We start from the raw sequence: 18,337 nt of genomic DNA on the forward strand, positions 1-18,337 counted from the left end.
AAGCTATAAATTGAATTTTGGTATCAACTTTTTTCTTTAAGTGTCATCTTTCTTTCTTTATTCCACAACATGTTATATTTTAAAAATATACTTGTGATAATCGAATGTTATGAATAATTAATTATGTTCAAATTGGATTAATATTGTAATTATGTTCAATATGGATAATTAATTAATGGAGATTCTCCAATACACCCTAAAAGATGGGCACCCACCTACCAAATTTTAAGAATAATTTACAACGTCAAAAGCTAAATTCAAATAGACTATATTCTACGCATATAAACAAAATAATTATGCTGTTTTCGACTTTATAAATCATTCAAAATTTCTTAAAAATTTACATAATACTCTGAAGGACTACAATATGCACGGTCACGAAAAAAAACTCTTTCGATGTGTAATCGATACTAGCTTGATAGATTTTTATAAAGCATCTGTAGAGTTGACATTAAAATAACAAAATCAAAATCTATCAAAAATTTATGCCACTTGATATAGTTTAAATAGGATGATATTTATTTTGGTAATTGATAGACTTCAGTAACCGCTATAACAGTAAATAGCCACCATGTGGTGTGTGTGAGTGTGTGAAAGAAAGAAACTAATGTAGTTGACACCATGAGCCTAACCAAAATCCTTGAATTGACGTTAAAAGGTGTACAACAGTTTCAAAAGAACGGTATCTCAACAAAAACAATGGCGGTCACAACACAAGAAAGATGGGTTACAAGTCCTCAAAAACTCATTGGTGCAAACAAAATTAAACCCAGAATTGCATTGGCATGGAAAGCAGAGACATGCAATCTACAGAGAGAATAAACTTTACACATTCCTTGTTTTAAGTGGGGTGGGGGAAGAAAAACTCTAGAGCTGGGCCAAGCCAAGTTTAATTGAATAAGAAGATTTTGAATTTGGATCGAAACCTGGTTGGTTGCTCAAAACAAATGCAGTTTTGAAGTTCCGGCAGCTTCGCATAGATATATAAATATATAGTACAATAGTCCGGGAAGGAAAGCAATGCTTTTCAATTCTCTGGAGAAATATCAATAGATACTGCCAATTCCTCTAATTGCTTCTTCCCAAGGTTGGCTATAAGTTCCATGGAGATGAAGTGTTTTGGTATATTTGTTAACTCCTCCACCTTAAAATTATATATTGGCTCAAGTTCTTTTGCTTCAGAATCCGCAGCTTCTTTCTCTGCAAGGAGTAGCTTAGCCTCTTCAACATCCCCAAACTCCAAAGCAGCTGCTCTTTCTGCTTCAGCATAACCCGCTGTCAAAACCAGCCTCTGGAATCTGGCCATGGCTACCTCTTTTTCCTTGGATGAAATGACCATCTCTGTCTCCTGCAGTTTCTCAACAGTCTCATTAATTTCTTTCTCAAGCTTCTCAAGCTCTAACACACCTTTTTCCATCTCAATCTGAATGTCATTCTTCTCAACCGTCAGCGATTTCGCCTCAGCCGCTATTCGTGCTGCTTCTTTAAAATTTCTTGCAGTCGCAGCCACCTTCTTTTCTACTTCCAGCTCTGGGACTCTTTTGTCTATGAAAATCATCTTCTGCTTGGACGATGCTATATCCTGCTGGATGCTAGATTTTCTTGTAGACAGTTCCTATAACAAGAGGAAGTATGATAAGATAAGTTACTCTCCTCATATTTCATTTTAAGTTTGATCTCGTTAGCCATGGAATGGGAAAAAAGAAAACTAACCTGTAGGGAAGATCTTGAAGACGAAACCTCCTGTTGGAGCATTTGAACATCATCAGAAAGCTTCTTCTCGGTCTTTGCAAGCCTATCCTTATCTTCCCTAGACTTCAATACGAAGGTCATGAGATTCTTTCTAAGCCCAACAACTTGGCAGTATGCCTCAGCTTCCTCCATGGAAGAGTTTGCAAGGTCCCTCAACTTTGTCCCTTTCTCTTGTTCACTCATGAGGAAATCATCAATTTCCCTCTTCTGTTTAGACAAGGCTTTGCTTTCTAATTCTAGATTCGAAATGCAAGACTGCAAGTTACCAAATTTAGAGTCGATGTCGGAATGCATCTCCTGAAAACCAGAGACGACATGGGCAATCCTGCTCTCAACTGCTTGGATCCTAGAATCGGTTTCTGCTATCTGTTGTTCCTTTTGTTTGACAAGAGCGAGTAGCTCCTGCAGTTCGTCCAAAAGGTCACTCTTTTTCTTGCAAAGAGACTCTTTTTCCTTCTGGTCATCCTCAACTGAGTTCTCAATGGAACTAGTCAACATAGTGCGAGCATCGTTTACTATGTGCGACTCGATTTCTAACTCCATCTTTTTAAGCTCCAAGGATTCGGTCGAACTCTGCCATTCCTCCAATTGCTTTGAGGAGACTTGTTCAGCTGTGTTGATAGCCAATTCTGCTTTGTCTGAGGTATCCTGTGGAAACAAATAAGACTAAGAAGAATTCCAATGGATGAATCATAACAAGCATCATCATCATCATCATCTACCTGAGCAAATTCGCGGAGCAGAGAAGCGCATTCTTCCTCGGCAGCGATCTGGGAGACCAAAACCTCCTTCATCCTGGATTCAACGGCGTCGCATTGAGCCTCAGCATCAGCAAGTGCTGCCACAAGAGAGTGTTTTTCGGTTTCAGCAGCAGCGAGGCTCTGGCTAAGCGTTTCCGCAGTCTCGAAATCCTCCGATTTGCAGGCCTCATCGAGTCGGGTTTCGAGCTCAACGTAAGCGTTGGAAGCCCTGTGTAGACTCTGGGCAGCTTTTCTTCTGCTGGCAATGGCATCCTTCCGGGCGGCGGACACAGAATTGGCCAATTGGCGAACAAGGTTGAGCTTGTCTGAGATCTGGGACTTGATTTGAAGCAGGCGAAGGTCTACATCGACATCGACATCAACGGACGAGGAAGCTGGCTCGTCCGAAGGCGGCGAAGACGGAAGATGATGTACTTCGGAAGGCGGCGAAGACGGAAGATCACGATGATCGTCGTCGGAAGGCGTCGAAAAGGGAAGCTGCTGCTGATCGTCGGAAGGCGGAAGATGATTAGAAGGTGGTGGCGAGGGAAGAGCTGGATTATCGTCAGAAGAAGCAGCAGCAGTAGCATCCCTGGCGTATCCGATCCTCAAAGCAGGCCTCTTTTTCTTCTTGGAAACGGAGGTTGGACTTGGAGTATGATTATTATTATTATTATTGTGAACTTGATTGAATGATTTAGATTCAGATAAAGATGGAGATGGAGATGGAGAGACGATGGTTAGGTCAGAGAAGAGAGACTGAGAGTGAGGGAGATCTTCAGAGCTGGGGTTGAAAAGCACCATCCCCTCGAAGAGGGAATCCATATCACCGTCTCCCTCCATGGATTTTTGCCTCTGTTTACTTTCTCAGCCACCACCACCGCCGATTACTTAGGATTTCCTTTGACTACGGTCTGGTCTCTATTGGGCTTTCAACATACTGGCCCAGCCCATGGCCCATGGCCCATTTTCTAGTTATATTCAGATCGGGATAACTTGAAAAATACCCACTTTTAGGATTAGTTAACTAAAAATAGCTACTAATAATATTTAGTTGAATATTACCCACTTTTTAAAGCACATTTCCCATATTACCCTTAAAACACTACCAGAAGTCCAATGTAAAAATCTCAATCTTTGCCTCTGTCGTGTCATTTACTTCCCTCTTTAAATAATATTCCACTGTCAGTTCCACTAGACCACTGTATAATGGGTAGAGTCATTAATAGTTTGGGTATTAATCAAAGAGTTTTAAAAGGTAGGTAAAAATTAAAGAGGTTAACTTAAATTAGGTACTAGGTGTAATTTTCACATTCTTCAGATCAGATCTAGTTTTTATTTTTAACCCAATAACCCAATGCAATGATATTATTACGTAGTAGTAAAATCTGCACTGCTTTTTAAAATAATTATTGTCAGTTTTAATAAATGTAATTTGGTAAAATAAACTGTTATATATATATATAATATTTGAGTATATATTTTAAGTGCACATAGTTATTTTACTTTTTCTTTGTTTTTGTATATAATATTTTTATTTATATAGATTAGAGTGTGTGTAAATGGGAAAGTGTTGTGCCGACAATAGTTGGGGATTGGAATAAAATAGGCTGCTCTTTCTTCTTTGTTACTTCCTTTTCAAGCTGCATAGAGGCCACGTTTTGTGGCTAAAATCAAAATCACCGACGCTTTGTGTAAGTTTATATATTTATATTTTGGCTTGGGCATATGAGATGAGATCTACAACTCTTAACGTACGTACGTACAGCTGGTGTGGTGTGGTGCATCACAAATCACATGCAATGCCTATGTCCCATGGCATGATCCAAATCCCAATAATAACAAATCAAATGTTCCCTTCATTTTTCACGTCCTTATTGCAGTTACTGATGTTATACTTATAGGGTGTTTTCTTTTCACCCTTATGTGAGTACCACCTCCTCGCCTTATATCAAATAATTTATGAATATGGGAGGGAAGTATGTTTGTGGCTACTCGCACCATATTAGCCACATCGCGCAAGATAGTTCGCAGATGATTATGCTACTCAGTTTTATGCGGAAACAATCATGCGATCTTATGTTGTGGCATCCCGCTACATTTGTATGAGTTCGGGATATCATACTTGCTACGTGGGTCATACCCATCGGCGCGATGACTTTTATATAGGATTGCGTTCAAGTCCTTTGAACGAGGCTGATACAAAGGTTTTCGCGAAGATAGAACACTCGTTAAAGAAATGATCGTCCAACATTAAAAGAAAATAGAACACTCGTTAAAGAAATGATCGTCCAATATTAAAAGCGATTAATGTAGGCGTTTTGAATCTGAAAATAACGTGCTTGTGAACTTAATATATTAGTTGTAAACGATCTCCTGATGACCGAAAAATCAGACCCCTATTTTACTATAATTTTCGAGTTCCTTGTTTTTTAAGTATTTGTAATTTTACTATAATTTTCGAGTTCATTGTTTTTTAAGTATTTGTAATATTTTCTTTAGTGTTCGAAGTTTTCCTTGAGTACTCGTATAGTTTTGGTGTTGTTATAAACAACTAACACTCACAATCACATTCCAATGCACTCTCCTAAGCCTAATTAACCATTTTCATTTACTCAATCCTTAAAATAAAATTAGATTTTAGAGATCCTATGCTCCTAGTTGGAGTTGGACCCTCTTTTTTTCTTTTTTTCTTTCTCCAAAGCAATAAATATGACAAGTTAACTTTCAATAGGATAGGATATGTACTCTAACCCCGAGGTCCATCGTTTTCTGACCAGTACAACCAGGTCCCCTGGTCCTGTTTGTTATTTCAAATCGAGTTCGTTGAATGGGCTACAATCCCAATCCAAATCCAAATCCAATATGTAAACTAATAAAGATACACTAACACAATAAACAAAACTTATTCGACAATTAATCAATAAATAAATAAGACCTTGGAGCTCTCTCAGATTTAGATTGGCGTTTTTACATCACAATTGCTCTCTCAGTCTCAGCTACATTACGGTGAAGAAAGAAAGAAAGAACAATGAATAAATTAATACCACTCTTTCCAAAGTGAAAAATCCCCAATTCAAAAGAAGAAATTTTGTGTGCACCAAAATACAAAGATGATGAAGTAGTAAACCAAACCCCCCCACATGAGTAGTAATGATAATAATACCAACTCCCGTATTCAAATTTCATTTCAAATAATATTTTATACTTTGGAATCACCCAATTGAACATCTTTCCCAGACTCCATTCCTTCTTTCAACAACCTGATCTCCTCTTCTGTCATGCTATTTTTCACACTTGTTAAAGCCTTGGAATTGGCTTGTTTCTCTAGCTCCACGGCCCAACTATAGATTATCATCCCAACCACTGCAAGAGCCATCCCCATGATGTTCTTGAACGTCAGCTCTGAATCGAAGAGCAACCACCCTAGTGTGAGCACGCACACCGTTTTCATGTGGCCTAAAACCTGGAACGAAACGGCCGAGAACCGCCCTATGCAGAGGTACTGACTCACATTGCAGAACACGGCTAGGGAGCACGAAAGAAGAATGAATAGCTGCACATACATAGCATTCGTTTTCATACGTTATCTTATCTTATGGAACCAAATAACCAATAACGCAGACAAAGACAAAGAAGGCAAATGCTTACAATGGCACCCGAAGACATCTTGTAGCTTGTTATTAATTTCCCACTAAGGAAATAATCAATGAACGGACCAAGAACAAGGAGAGACAGAGCTTGAATTGGAGCCGTCTTGCTCAGCAGTTCAAAAGATCCAATTGAGTACTTCTTTTGTAGGGAACCTATGGTCTGTTTTTTTTCAAAATCAAGTATTAACAGTAAGAATAGTTAAATTGCCTCAAACAAACAGTACCCTTTTGTCTCTTAAAGTGAATTGGTAATTCAAATCTAAACCTAGGGTTTGTTCTTCTGTATAGTGAAACTAACTAATCAATTTCTTCTACTCTATTATATAGAATAAAAAGTAAAAGAGGTTACTGACAATTTGCTGCAAAGAGGTTGAGAGGACAGCTACGCAAGCACAAATGAAGCCTTTGAGATTGACTTTGACATCAGTGACAGTGCAAACACCAACGCCAATAACCACAACGATCACAGCCATCTTAACTTCTCTCGAGTAGTGCTTGCTGTGAATAATCCACTCCATCACGCACACCACCGGAATCATGCTCAGCTTGGAAATCTGTGCGCAAAACGAGATTATCAGCCAACGAATAACACAAATCTAAACATTTTGACAACGAAAAAAGGGGATAGCTACCTGGTAAAACCCGACTGAGTTGAGCATGAGGCTGAAGTTCATCCCAGTGATGGACATGTTAGCAACGATGGAGAACCAGAAAAGCTCCCAGAGAGGGACGTGTTTAGATGCAGAGTATCCGGTAGCATTGGAGACCAGACCGACCATGGCAGTGACGGCGAAATGGAATCCAGTTAGAGTGGTGGCTGTGAAATTGAAATTCGTTAATAGAAATTAAAGCAGATTAGATCCGTGGAAAGAAGAGAAGATAAGAAAATGTGAAATACATTTACATACCGAAAGTGAAAGCGTAGCCAGAAGAGGACATGAGCTGCTTGTTAGCCATGATAATTCCGACGGAGCTGACGACGTTCATGGCCCAGGCTCCGACATCGGAAACTGCCGCCACAGATTTCTTCTCGTTGGGCTCCATGGCCTTTTCTGCCTTCATGGTCGCAGAAATTGAGAAGAGAAGAGATGAGACCAGACCAGATCGGATTGGATCTGATCAGATCCAATATGGAGAGTATACCAAAGTCGAGAAAATGGAATTTGAATTTGAATGCTAAAATTCTAAAATTGTGAGTTGTATTTGAAAACGGAGAAAAGCGAGAGAGAGAGAGAGAGAGAGAAGGGGAATTTCAGTACAACACAGCCCAAAAGCACACGCCTTAGCTCTTTGAAAATGAAAACGAAAACGAAAACGAAAATGCCTCTTCTCTTCTTCTACAACAATTTCCTCTCTCTTTCTCTCTCTCTTATTATGCGTCCTTTATATAAACGTAGAAATATCATGGCACAATCATCATCGCCATTCATTCCCTATTTGTTGGTCAATTTCCATTTCAACTTTCACTTTTTTTTTTCTTTTTTTTTTTATATATATATATTTTTTTTAAAGATGTGAGAGAAAAAGAGATGGGATTAAGGATGGACGGTGAGTCTCAATCCAACGCAACATCAAGAAAATGAGAGGAAATCTCATCTCATCTCCACCGTTGGATGAATGGGCCAGCTTACCTATTTAATTACTTACTTTAATTAATTACACTAACACTGGTATTAATTAATTTAATGATTATTAAATTAGCTTACGGACAGACAACGAACCCCTTATTAATGTACCGCACCGTATGGCCATCCATGTAACATTAATATTAATATTATTATTATTATAAATATGGCTTATGACCAAACACTTTTCTAATGAAAAATTTGAGTTTCTATTCTTAATAGGTGGTCTTCAAGATGAGGTATGTTTTGTATTTTGTATTCTTTTTTCAAGATTTAAAATTCTCAAATGTGTAATTCTTGAAAAAATACCAAAAAAAAAAAAAAAATCACCTCAAATAGGCACCAAAGTGAAAAATTACTTCTCTTGCAAGAATCACATCGAGCACTATTGAACAACATATATTTTTTTACGAAAATCTTGATTTTGAAGGCCCCATCGAGCACCATCGAGCAAGGTCGATTTTCTGTAGATTTCAGAGTTTCAGATCTGAAGAAAAAAAATCGCAAAAAAAATCCAAAAATCATGCCAAAATCTGTTCGAAATGTAGTATTTTAGTATCTTAAGTGAGGAATACTTGTTATTATACTGACTTCTCTTATATTTTACATTACTTATAGATTTTTTTCTATAAAGAAAGGGAGAGAGTTGAAAAATGGGTTGAAGGAGAGAGAAATAGTAGAAATTATGTCAAGGGTATTTTGGTTATAATAGTATCAATTTGCATCATTTTTAAAATTTTAAATGTTCAAAATTCCTAGCTTTTTTTTAATTAGGACCATATTAAGCATAGAAAATCAAATTTCCCTTTCTAATTAATACTTCGCAGGAACATATATTGCATTACATATTATGTTTTTCCCTATTTATTAACAATTTTCTTATATATACGTTTAATTTTCCTCTAAAACATTCACAATTTGTAGACCTCCTGTCCATCACAATTTTTTATTAGTATTATTATTAGCTCTAATTAATGAAACTTGTGAATCAATATTATTATTAGCATGCTAATGAAAATAAATTTGTAATTTTAATCAACAAATAACTTTTGGCACACTATTAGAGTAATTTTTTTTTGTAAAATGAGATACATTTTAGCATTGCATCACTAATTTAGCATTCCATTGGAGATGTTCTAAGTAATAATTTTTTGTTTTTCAATTAAAGATTTTATAATAATAAAGAAATTACTAAAATATTGTGACGAGATTAAACACAAGGATTTATATCTTTTTAGACCTCGTATTTTCTCTCATTACCTGTTTGTATCATGTGTTTTGATAAATTACTTTTTGGACATAAGGATTGTATTTTTGTTCTGAATTGTTAGTTTGATGAATTATTTGTAATTCTAGTTCAAAAACATTGACTAAAATTGAGTTTAGAAGTCTTGTTATCCCTAAAAAATACGAGGATGACGTGGCGAATGAGAATGAGACACGTGACATCACCAATCAGGAAAAAACGACAAAGTATTGAGAAAAGACCAACAGGCAAAACAGATAAGTCCAGGACCTAGGAAAGTCGACCAAGTCTAAACCCCTAGGGGTGGTCGGCCTGACCCCTACCCCTAGGGGTGGTCGGCTTAAGCAGGCCCAAGGGTCGCGACTCATGGTGCTAGGGTCGCGGCTCTTGAGTGGTTTTGAGGCCGTTTGAGTGTTTTGGCCTCAGGAACTTAGTTTTAGGCCTCGGGATTGTTCCTACTACCTGGATTAGTAGGGATTGATGTCCCGGAGACTACATCTTGGTTTGGGAACCTTTGATGTTCATTTTATTGATGGTGTCCCATATTTGGTTATGACTAGGTGACCGCTAAATGACTAAAAGTCATATCGTTCTCAAGGGTCGTTCTTTTATTCATTCTCGCTCGAATCAGAGGTAAGAAAACTGCACCCTGTGTATATGACATGCGTGATTGTTACAGAGGCATGTTGGTTATTAAATGTGGACATTGATTGCATATTAAATGCTAAGCAGAGCTTGCTTACTTGTGTATGGCACTGATTATTCAGATTCGGCACTGCTCGCGTATTACTGACCTGAGAGTCAGGAACGGCATAGCGTCCTGAACGCAGGGCTGATAAAAGATTAGATCTAATCGATATCAGCGTTGAATGACTCTAGGGACATTAATGCTGGACCGACCCTAAGGTCGATGAAACTTATAAGTGCTTGACTAGTCTCAGACTAGTTACTCAAAGTCAGGGCCAAAGGCCTAGGTGACAGCTTGTCACATGGCTAGGGAGCGAAATCCCATGGTTGTGACTCTATGGTCACGAGGTAGGTTATATTGATGACTAGTCATCAATCACCTATCCTGTTTAAGCTAGTGAAAGGATCACTTATTTTTAAAGCCCTGGTGACCCTATCGTCACATAGCTAGAGGGAACGGAACCCACCTTAGTGACTTTTGCGACTGTCACTCATCTATTTTGGACTGAAAGTCCTGAATGATTATTATGATCATTGTTGATATTATATTCATGCTATAATATGTTTTCTTGCTGGGCTTTGGCTCATGGGTGTTATGTGGTGCAGGTAAAGGGAAGGAAAAGCTCACCCAGCCTTGAGTGGAGAGCTTAGGTGGTGTTGTGTACATATGCGGCCACTTGACCACCACAGCCAAGGAATTCTCAGAGGAACTAGGGGGTTTACCCTATTTTTTCCACTTAGGTCGGCGGGTTGTAAATTTGGAACAATAATGATCATTTTGAGTTGTAAATAACTTATAAATGTTTTTTATGGGCCCATGAACAGTTTTATGTATTAAATAAAATATATTATTTCCTTTTGGTCGGTTTTCCACCTTAGTCTGTTAATAACACTTAGAAGAACGTTTTTAACCAAAGAACTCGGGTAGCGAGTTAAATTTTTGGTTCACCGTAACTGTTCTGGGGTAACCAGGGCATTACAACTTGGTATCAGAGTGTGCCAAGGTTAGGGTTCCTGTAGACTGGATGGGCATGTACACACATCACTAAAGTCAAGCTCGACTCATGGTTTGGTAATTATTTATGAATTTATATGTATAACTGCTTAAATATGGTATATATGATTTACCTGTATGCATGAGACACCATGTTAAACATGTGCCCTGAATATTATATCCTCAGCAACCGTGTGCTAAATAGTACTGAAATTGCTGGAACATACTTATTAGTATTGTTGGTTGTGAATTATTTTGTGATACATGTTAAATGCTAAATGCTATAATCATGTATCCAATTGTATATTTGTATGACTGTGGAATATGATAATTGTTTGTTTGTTCTTGGACCGTAAGGCGGCAAGAGGTTTAGTTATTACTACCTGACTGATCGTATTGATTATTGTTTCAGCAAGGTATAAGCTAATAAGAATGAATCCAGGGCAGGCAGATATGTCAGCTGGCCAGAGTGATCAAGGCCAGAATAATAACAATCAGGGTCAGGAAAATGGCCAGTCACAGATTCCACAGCAAACTCTTGTAAACTGGCAGCAGATAATTAATGATCTGCAAGCTACGGTGTTGAGACAGGGAGAAGAGCTTCGTCTCCTGAGACAACAGAAAGCACCTGCAGTGCCCAGTGTGTAATGCCCCGGATTCCCTATTATGGTTAATGGCTGGATTAGTAGGCCGGGAGGGCCATAACTGTTTAATTATGTCATTTAAATGTGTTTATGCATGTTTATGAGAATTATATTATAATATAATGTTAAATGCATGCATGTGAGTCCACATTTGCTTACAGGGGTATTATGGTAATTTGGCCCGTTGAGGGTATAATTGTATACTTGTATGTGTGTTAATAATATATTGTGAGACCACATTATAATGTGGATTGGTTCGAGTATTCCGACATGAGACGATCATTAAATGTGATTATCGGTTTGGTCATAACAGGTTTGAGCTCGGGACTCGGGGTGAGTCTCGGGGTGATATTAAAGGTTATAGCGTTACCGGGGATTTTAGGGTAACGGGTTATGAAATATTGGTGTTTGAGGATTTTGAGGTTAGCGGAAATTGGGAAGCGTTAATTATGATTAACGGGTTAAGCTAGATGTACCAATTTTGCCCTTGGGTTGGTTTAAGAGGCTTGAAATGGTATAAGGGCATTTTGGTCTTTTTAGGGAGGATATATATAATGTTAAGTGGCTTAGAAGGCTGTAGAGTAAGCAGGGCAAAAACAGAGGCATTATCTTCTCCCTTCCCGTACAACCTCTTTCATTGTCTTCTTTGGTGTTTTGAGCTCTAGTTGTGGATTCAACCAAGAGAAACTTCAAGGCTGAGTTAGTAGACTAAGTTCTGCTTGTGTGGGAGGTTCAAAACAGGTTTTAAGGTAAGCTTTGATCATTGAACTCAAGCTATGCTCTGTTTTCGTTTGGGATTTTAACTCATGGATTTTGATGTGGGGAAGGAGGATTAAAGGGAGTTTTTATGTTGTTTTGATTGGGGTTTTTTGTAGGTAAGTTAAGGGTGTTGTTTGGGGGTTCAATTATGTGTTTGGAAGAGGTTTAGAGAGAGTTTGAAGGTCTAGTTTGAGAGGAAAGAGCTCAGGGAGAAAAGCTGGTTCGTGTGGCCGACTTAGCCATTCTGGGCTGAGCGCCGCGGCGCAGCAGGGGAGCGCCGCGGCCCTTGGCGCCTGGCAGATGGGGAGCTTCTCTGTCAGGGGGGCACGCCGCGGCGCAGCAGAGGGGGCCGCGGCCCTTAGAGCCCATTTTGCTAAAATGAGGTTTTTGGCTCGGGGATTCAAACCATAGGCCTCGGGGTTGGACCTAGCACCCGGTTGGGTAGTATTTGATGTCTCGGGGGCTGGGATTTAGTTTGGGAACCCTTGATTATCATTTTTATTGATGAATCCTATATTTTGGTTATGACCAGGTGACCGTCGAGGAATTTAAAGGTTGATCGTTCTCAGGGGTCGTTTATATTATAATACTCACTCGAACCAGAGGTAAGAAAACAGTGTATGAATACAGTTGCACCCTGTATAGGTATATGTCATGCATGGTTTGATACTAAGGCGTGTTGGTTGATATACGTGGACATGGATTGCATATTAAATGCTACTGAATGCCGATTACCTGCTTGAGACACTGATTAGTCAGGGACCGACTCTAAAGTCGAGAATCATGCATTGAATGGCTCTATAGCATTAATGCCTGACCGACCCTAGGGTTGAGAAACTTACAAGCGCTTGCCTGGTCTACGACCAGATGACTATAGCCAAGGTATATGACCCTAGTGACTGTTTGTCACAAGGCTAAGGGACGTTGTCCATAGTTTCGACTCTAGAGTCGTGAGGAAGGTTATGTTGGTGACCAATCACCATGCACCTGTCCTGAACAAGTTTATGAAAGAATCACCTATCAGTTAAGCCCTGGTGACCCTATCGTCACATGGCTAGAGGGAGCGATGCTCATTATTGTGACTTTTGGCTATTGTCACCTATTTGTTGGACTGATAGTCCTGAGGGAATAACTATGATTATTGTTGATATTATATCATGCTATATTGTGTTTTCTTGCTGGGCCTCGGCTCATGGGTGCTATGTGGTGCAGGTAAAGGAAAGGAAAAGCTTGGCTAGCCTTGAGTGGAGAGCTTGGGCGATGTAATGTACATACAGGGCCGCTTGACCGCCACGGTCAAGGAGTTCTCAGAGGGACTAGGGGTTTACCCTATTTTTGCCGCTTAGGCCGGCGGGAATTATATATATGAACTGTAGCAACTCTTTTGTTACATGAACTACTTGTAAACGTTTTAAAAAGGCTCATGAGCAGTGTATTCACTTAATGAAAAGTGCCCTTTCCTTTTTACTGGTTTTATACCTTAACCTGTTAATGACACTTAGATCACGTTTTTAACCAAATGACTCGGGTAGCGGGTCAAATTTCCGGTTCACCGTAACTATTCTGGGGTAACCAGGGCGTTACACAGTGTATCAGAGGCACCTCCTGTGTCGGTGCCAGCAGCTGGGCAGCTGCCTGAGGTTGGAAATAAATGGGAACCTCTTTATGAAAGGTTCAGGAAGCAACAACCTCCAATTTTTTAGGGCACTGCAGATCCTGCTAAGGTAGAGCAATGGATGAGTATGATTACCACCATGTTAGATTTTATGAGGGTGGCTGGTAACGAGAGGGTGGCTTGTGCCACTTATATGTTTCGGGAGGATGCCCGGATTTGGTGGGAGGTTATTACCCAGACCAGAAACGTTAATGCCTTGAGTTGGGAAAAGTTTCAGGCTCTATTTAATGAAAAATAGTATAATGATGATATCAGGGCGCCAAAAGCTGAGGAGTTCATTAGGCTATTTCAGGGAGGTTTGTCAGTCACTGAGTATGCCTTGAAATTTGATCGGATGGCGAAATTTTCCATGGAACTGGTGCCCACTGATGGGACTAGAAGAGAGAGATTTCTTCAAGGGCTACAGCCCAGATTAGCCTGTGATGTACGTATCACCACTGTGGCTGGGGTTACTACCTATGCACAGGTGGTTGAGAAGGCACTCACAGCTGAGAGTGCAGAGAACAAGATCTGGCGTGATAGTGCAGCCAGAAAGGAATTCAGGAAGACAGGTCCTCCATTTGTGGGTTCAAGTAGGGGTGGAGGCCCCAGTGATCAGAATAAGAAGGTACTTGACACCTTCCTAGTTCCAGGTCCTGATAGGCGGCCCCATGGTATTTTAATGGGTCGTCCAGGTGGTAGTGAAGCCTGGAAGTCTTATCCTGAATGCCCTAGGTGGAAGAGGCGCCATTTGGGAGAGTGTAGGGCAAGGGTCTGCTTCTCATGTGGAGCAATGGGTCATCTTAGAAAGGATTTCCCTAAGGCAAGAAAAGAAGAACCCAGGAAAGCGAATAGCACGGCCCTAGCTCGAGTGTTTGCATTGACACAAGCAGAAGCTAAGGCTTCTCCCTCAGTTGTTACAAGTCAGCTTCTTAGTGTTGGAACCCCTTATAATGTTTTGATTGATTAAGGTGCTACACATTCTTTTGTTGCTAGTAGTATTATTGATAGACTGTGTAGACCCTGTGATTTTTATGCTGTGGGGTTTGGAACTTTGTTACCCACTGGAGAATTAGTGGTATCCAAGGGATGGGTCAGGTCTTTGCCAGTGACAGTGGAGGGCAGAGAGTTATCAGTGGATTTGATAGAGTTGGTTATGACTGACTTCGACATGATATTAGGTATGGATTGGTTAGCAAAGTATGGGGTAACCATTGATTGCAGAAGGAAGATGGTCACCTTTGAGCCTGAAGGTGAGGATCCTTTTGGGTTTGTTGGTACTGTGCATGGGCCTCGCATACCTATGATTTCTGTATTGAGGGCTAGAGATCTATTGCAAGGAGGTTGTATTGGATTCTTAGCCAGTGCGGTTGACACCACTCAGGTCGTGCCAGTGAGACCAGAAGATACCAGATTAATTTATGAATTCCTGGATGTGTTTCCAGAAGATTTGCCTGGGTTGCCACCGCACAGAGAAATAGAGTTCGTGATAGAACTGGCACCAGGGACAGAGCCAGTGTCTAGAGCACCTTACAGAATGGCCCCAGCTGAGTTAAAAGAATTAAAGGTACAGTTGCAAGAACTGTTAGATTTGGGTTTTATCAGACCTAGTTTCTCACCTTGGGGTGCGCCAGTTCTGTTTGTTAAGAAGAAGGATGGTTCTCTAAGGATGTGTATTGATTACAGAGAACTGAATAAGTTGACAATCAAGAACAAGTATCCTTTGCCAAGGATAGATGATTTGTTTGATCAGTTGCAAGGTAAGAAGGTATTCTCAAAGATCGACCTTCGTTCTGGTTATCATCAGTTGAGGGTCAAGGAGGGAGACATACCGAAGACTGCTTTTCGTACCAGGTATGGGCATTATGAGTTCTTAGTCATGTCTTTTGGATTGACTAATGCCCCTGCTGCTTTTATGGATCTGATGAACAAAGTGTTCAAGGATTATCTGGATCAGTTTGTGATCGTCTTCATCGATGATATTTTGGTATATTCTCAGTCTGAGTCAGAACATGAGCAACATCTGAGGTTGGTTCTACAAAGATTGAGGGAACACAGATTGTTTGCAAAGTTCAAGAAATGTGAGTTCTGGTTATCTCAGGTATCCTTTCTTGGGCACATTGTCAGTAAGGAGGGAATTAAGGTAGATCCAACAAAGATTGAGGCGGTCAGAGATTGGCCAAGGCCAAAGAATGCTTCTGAAGTTAGAAGTTTCCTTGGATTGGAAGGTTATTATAGGCTTTTCGTGGAAGGGTTCTCAAAGATTGCTACTGCATTGACTGAGCTGACACGCAAGAGTCAGAAATTTGTGTGGTCAGATAAATGTGAGAACAACTTCCAGGAACTGAAGCAGAGATTGATTACAACTCTGATTCTGAGTCTTCCGACAGATCAAGAGAAGTTTGTGATTTATTGTGATGCTTCTCATCAAGGTTTGGGCTGTGTTCTAATGCAATCAGAGAAGGTAATTGCTTATGATTCTCGTCAGTTGAAGGAGTATGAAAAGAGATATCCCACTCATGATCTAGAGTTGGCTGTTGTGGTCTTTGCTTTAAAGATATGGAAGCATTATCTTTATGGGGAGAAGTGTGAGATCTATACAGACCACAAGAGCCTTAAATACTTCTTCACTAAAAAAGATTTGAATATGAGACAAAGGCGTTGGCTGGAGTTAATAAAAGATTATGACTGTGAGATTTTGTATCATCCAGGAAAGGCCAACGTGGTAGCTGATGCTTTAAGTCGGAAGGGTCCGGGACAAATTTATGGTGCGAGGCTAATAGCCAGAGATATAGCATATGATATGACCAGAGCTGGTATAGAGTTACTAGTGGGCCAGTTGGCTAATATTACGCTACAGTCTACACTGTTGGAGAGAATCAAGGAGGGTCAGTTGAGTGATCCACAGCTGATCAAGATCAGAGAGGATGTTTTGGCTGGAGCATCCTGAGATTATACAGTGTCTGAGTTAGGCTTGTTGAGATACAAGGGGCAGATATGTGTTTCGTTAGACACTGCTATGAGGCGAGAGATTCTGGATGAATCTCATACTACACCTTACTCTTTGCATACAGGCACCACGAAGATGTATCAGGATGTGAGATCGTTGTATTGGTGACCGGGGATGAAGAGGGATGTAGTGGAGTATGTGGCTAAGTGCTTGACATGTCAACAGGTCAAGGCTGAGCATCAGAGGTCGACAGGGTTATTTCAACCTCTGGATATCCCAGAGTGGAAGTGGGAGGACATCACGATGGATTTCGTGGTGGGCTTACCCAAGACTGTTGGTTAGCATGATTCTATTTGGGTGATAGTGGATCACTACACCTAGTCAGCTCACTTATTGGCAGTGAGGACTACGTATACAGTTGACCAGTATGCAGATCTCTATGTGAGAGAGATCGTGTGCCTTCAAGGAGCGCCTAGGTCGATCGTGTCAGATCGGGACCCCACTTTTACTTCCAAGTTCTGGGGGAGTTTACAGAAGGCCATGGGTACACAATTGAAGTTCAGTACTGCTTATCATCCTCAGACAGATGGGCAATCTGAGAGGATGATCTAGATATTGGAAGACATGCTGCAGGCATGTGTGCTGGACTTTGGTGGGTCTTGGATAAGTATCTACCTTTGATAGAGTTTTCCTACAACAACAGTTATCAGTCTACCATTGGAGTTGCACCTTATGAGATGCTGTATGATAGGAAGTGTAGATCTCCCATTCATTGGGATGAGACAGGTGAAAGGAGATACTTAGGTCCTGCGGCAGTTCAGAGGACCAGTGAAGCCATTGAGAAGATTAGAGCTTGGATGCTCGCTTCTCAGAGTAGACAGAAGAGCTATGCAGATCCCAAGCGCAGGAACGTGGAGTTCCAAGTGGGAGACTATGTCTTCCTTAGAGTCTCGCCATGGAAAGGGGTGAGAAGTTTTGGGAAGAAGGGCAAGTTGAGCCCTAGGTTTGTAGGTCCATTTGAGATCTTGGAGAGGATTGGTCAGGTGGCTTACAGGTTGGCCTTGCCATCGGCGTTTTTGGTCGTGCATAATGTATTTCATGTTTCAGCTCTTCAGAGGTATGTATCTGATGTGAATCATATTTTGAGTTATGAAGATCTAGAGCTTGAGGCAGATCTCTCATTTGAGGAGCAGCTGGTCCAGATACTTGATAAAAAAGATAAGGTTCTCAGAAATAAGACGATACCTTTGGTTAAGGTGTTGTGGAGGAACAGCAAGGTTGAGGAAGCGACCTGGGAGCTGGAGTCACATATGCAGGATCAGTATCCCAAGCTGTTCAGGTAAATTTCGAGGACGAAATTTCTGTAAGAAGAGGATAGTTGTAATGCCCTGAAATCCCTAATGCGGTTTAATGGCTGGATTAGTAGGTCGGGAGGGCCATAGTTGTTTATATATGCCATTAACTGATAATATGCATGTTTATGTGAATTATATTATAATATGATGTTATATGCATGCATGTGGGTCCATATTTAATTATTATGATATTTTGGTAATTTAGCCCGTTGAGGGCATATTTGTGTATTTTGGGTGCATATTGTGATTTATGGATGAGATCCCATTATTATGGAGAT

At 40.2% G+C, this 18,337-nt stretch overlaps 2 protein-coding genes across 2 annotated transcripts; both read right to left on the minus strand.

Annotated features, from left to right (window-relative positions):
• Nucleotides 1-628: 628 nt before the first annotated feature.
• On the minus strand, nt 629-3,393 carry LOC133807249 (uncharacterized). The gene is made up of 3 exons (XM_062245460.1): nt 2,475-3,393; nt 1,714-2,400; nt 629-1,615 (listed from the first exon to the last, which is right to left on the minus strand). The coding sequence occupies exons 1-3, from the start codon at nt 3,333-3,335 to the stop codon at nt 1,028-1,030; spliced, it is 2,136 nt and encodes a 711-aa protein (XP_062101444.1). The 5' UTR covers nt 3,336-3,393; the 3' UTR covers nt 629-1,027.
• A 2,023-nt stretch (nt 3,394-5,416) lies between these two features.
• Nucleotides 5,417-7,475, minus strand: LOC133807351 (UDP-rhamnose/UDP-galactose transporter 3-like). Its single transcript, XM_062245614.1, has 5 exons — nt 7,054-7,475; nt 6,778-6,962; nt 6,499-6,699; nt 6,144-6,305; nt 5,417-6,048 (listed from the first exon to the last, which is right to left on the minus strand). The coding sequence occupies exons 1-5, from the start codon at nt 7,205-7,207 to the stop codon at nt 5,695-5,697; spliced, it is 1,056 nt and encodes a 351-aa protein (XP_062101598.1). The 5' UTR covers nt 7,208-7,475; the 3' UTR covers nt 5,417-5,694.
• Between the last annotated feature and the right edge of the window lie 10,862 nt (nt 7,476-18,337).

The sequence above is a fragment of the Humulus lupulus genome, chromosome X (genome assembly GCF_963169125.1).
Source record: "Humulus lupulus chromosome X, drHumLupu1.1, whole genome shotgun sequence".
In the NCBI taxonomy this organism is placed as follows: Eukaryota; Viridiplantae; Streptophyta; class Magnoliopsida; order Rosales; family Cannabaceae; genus Humulus; species Humulus lupulus.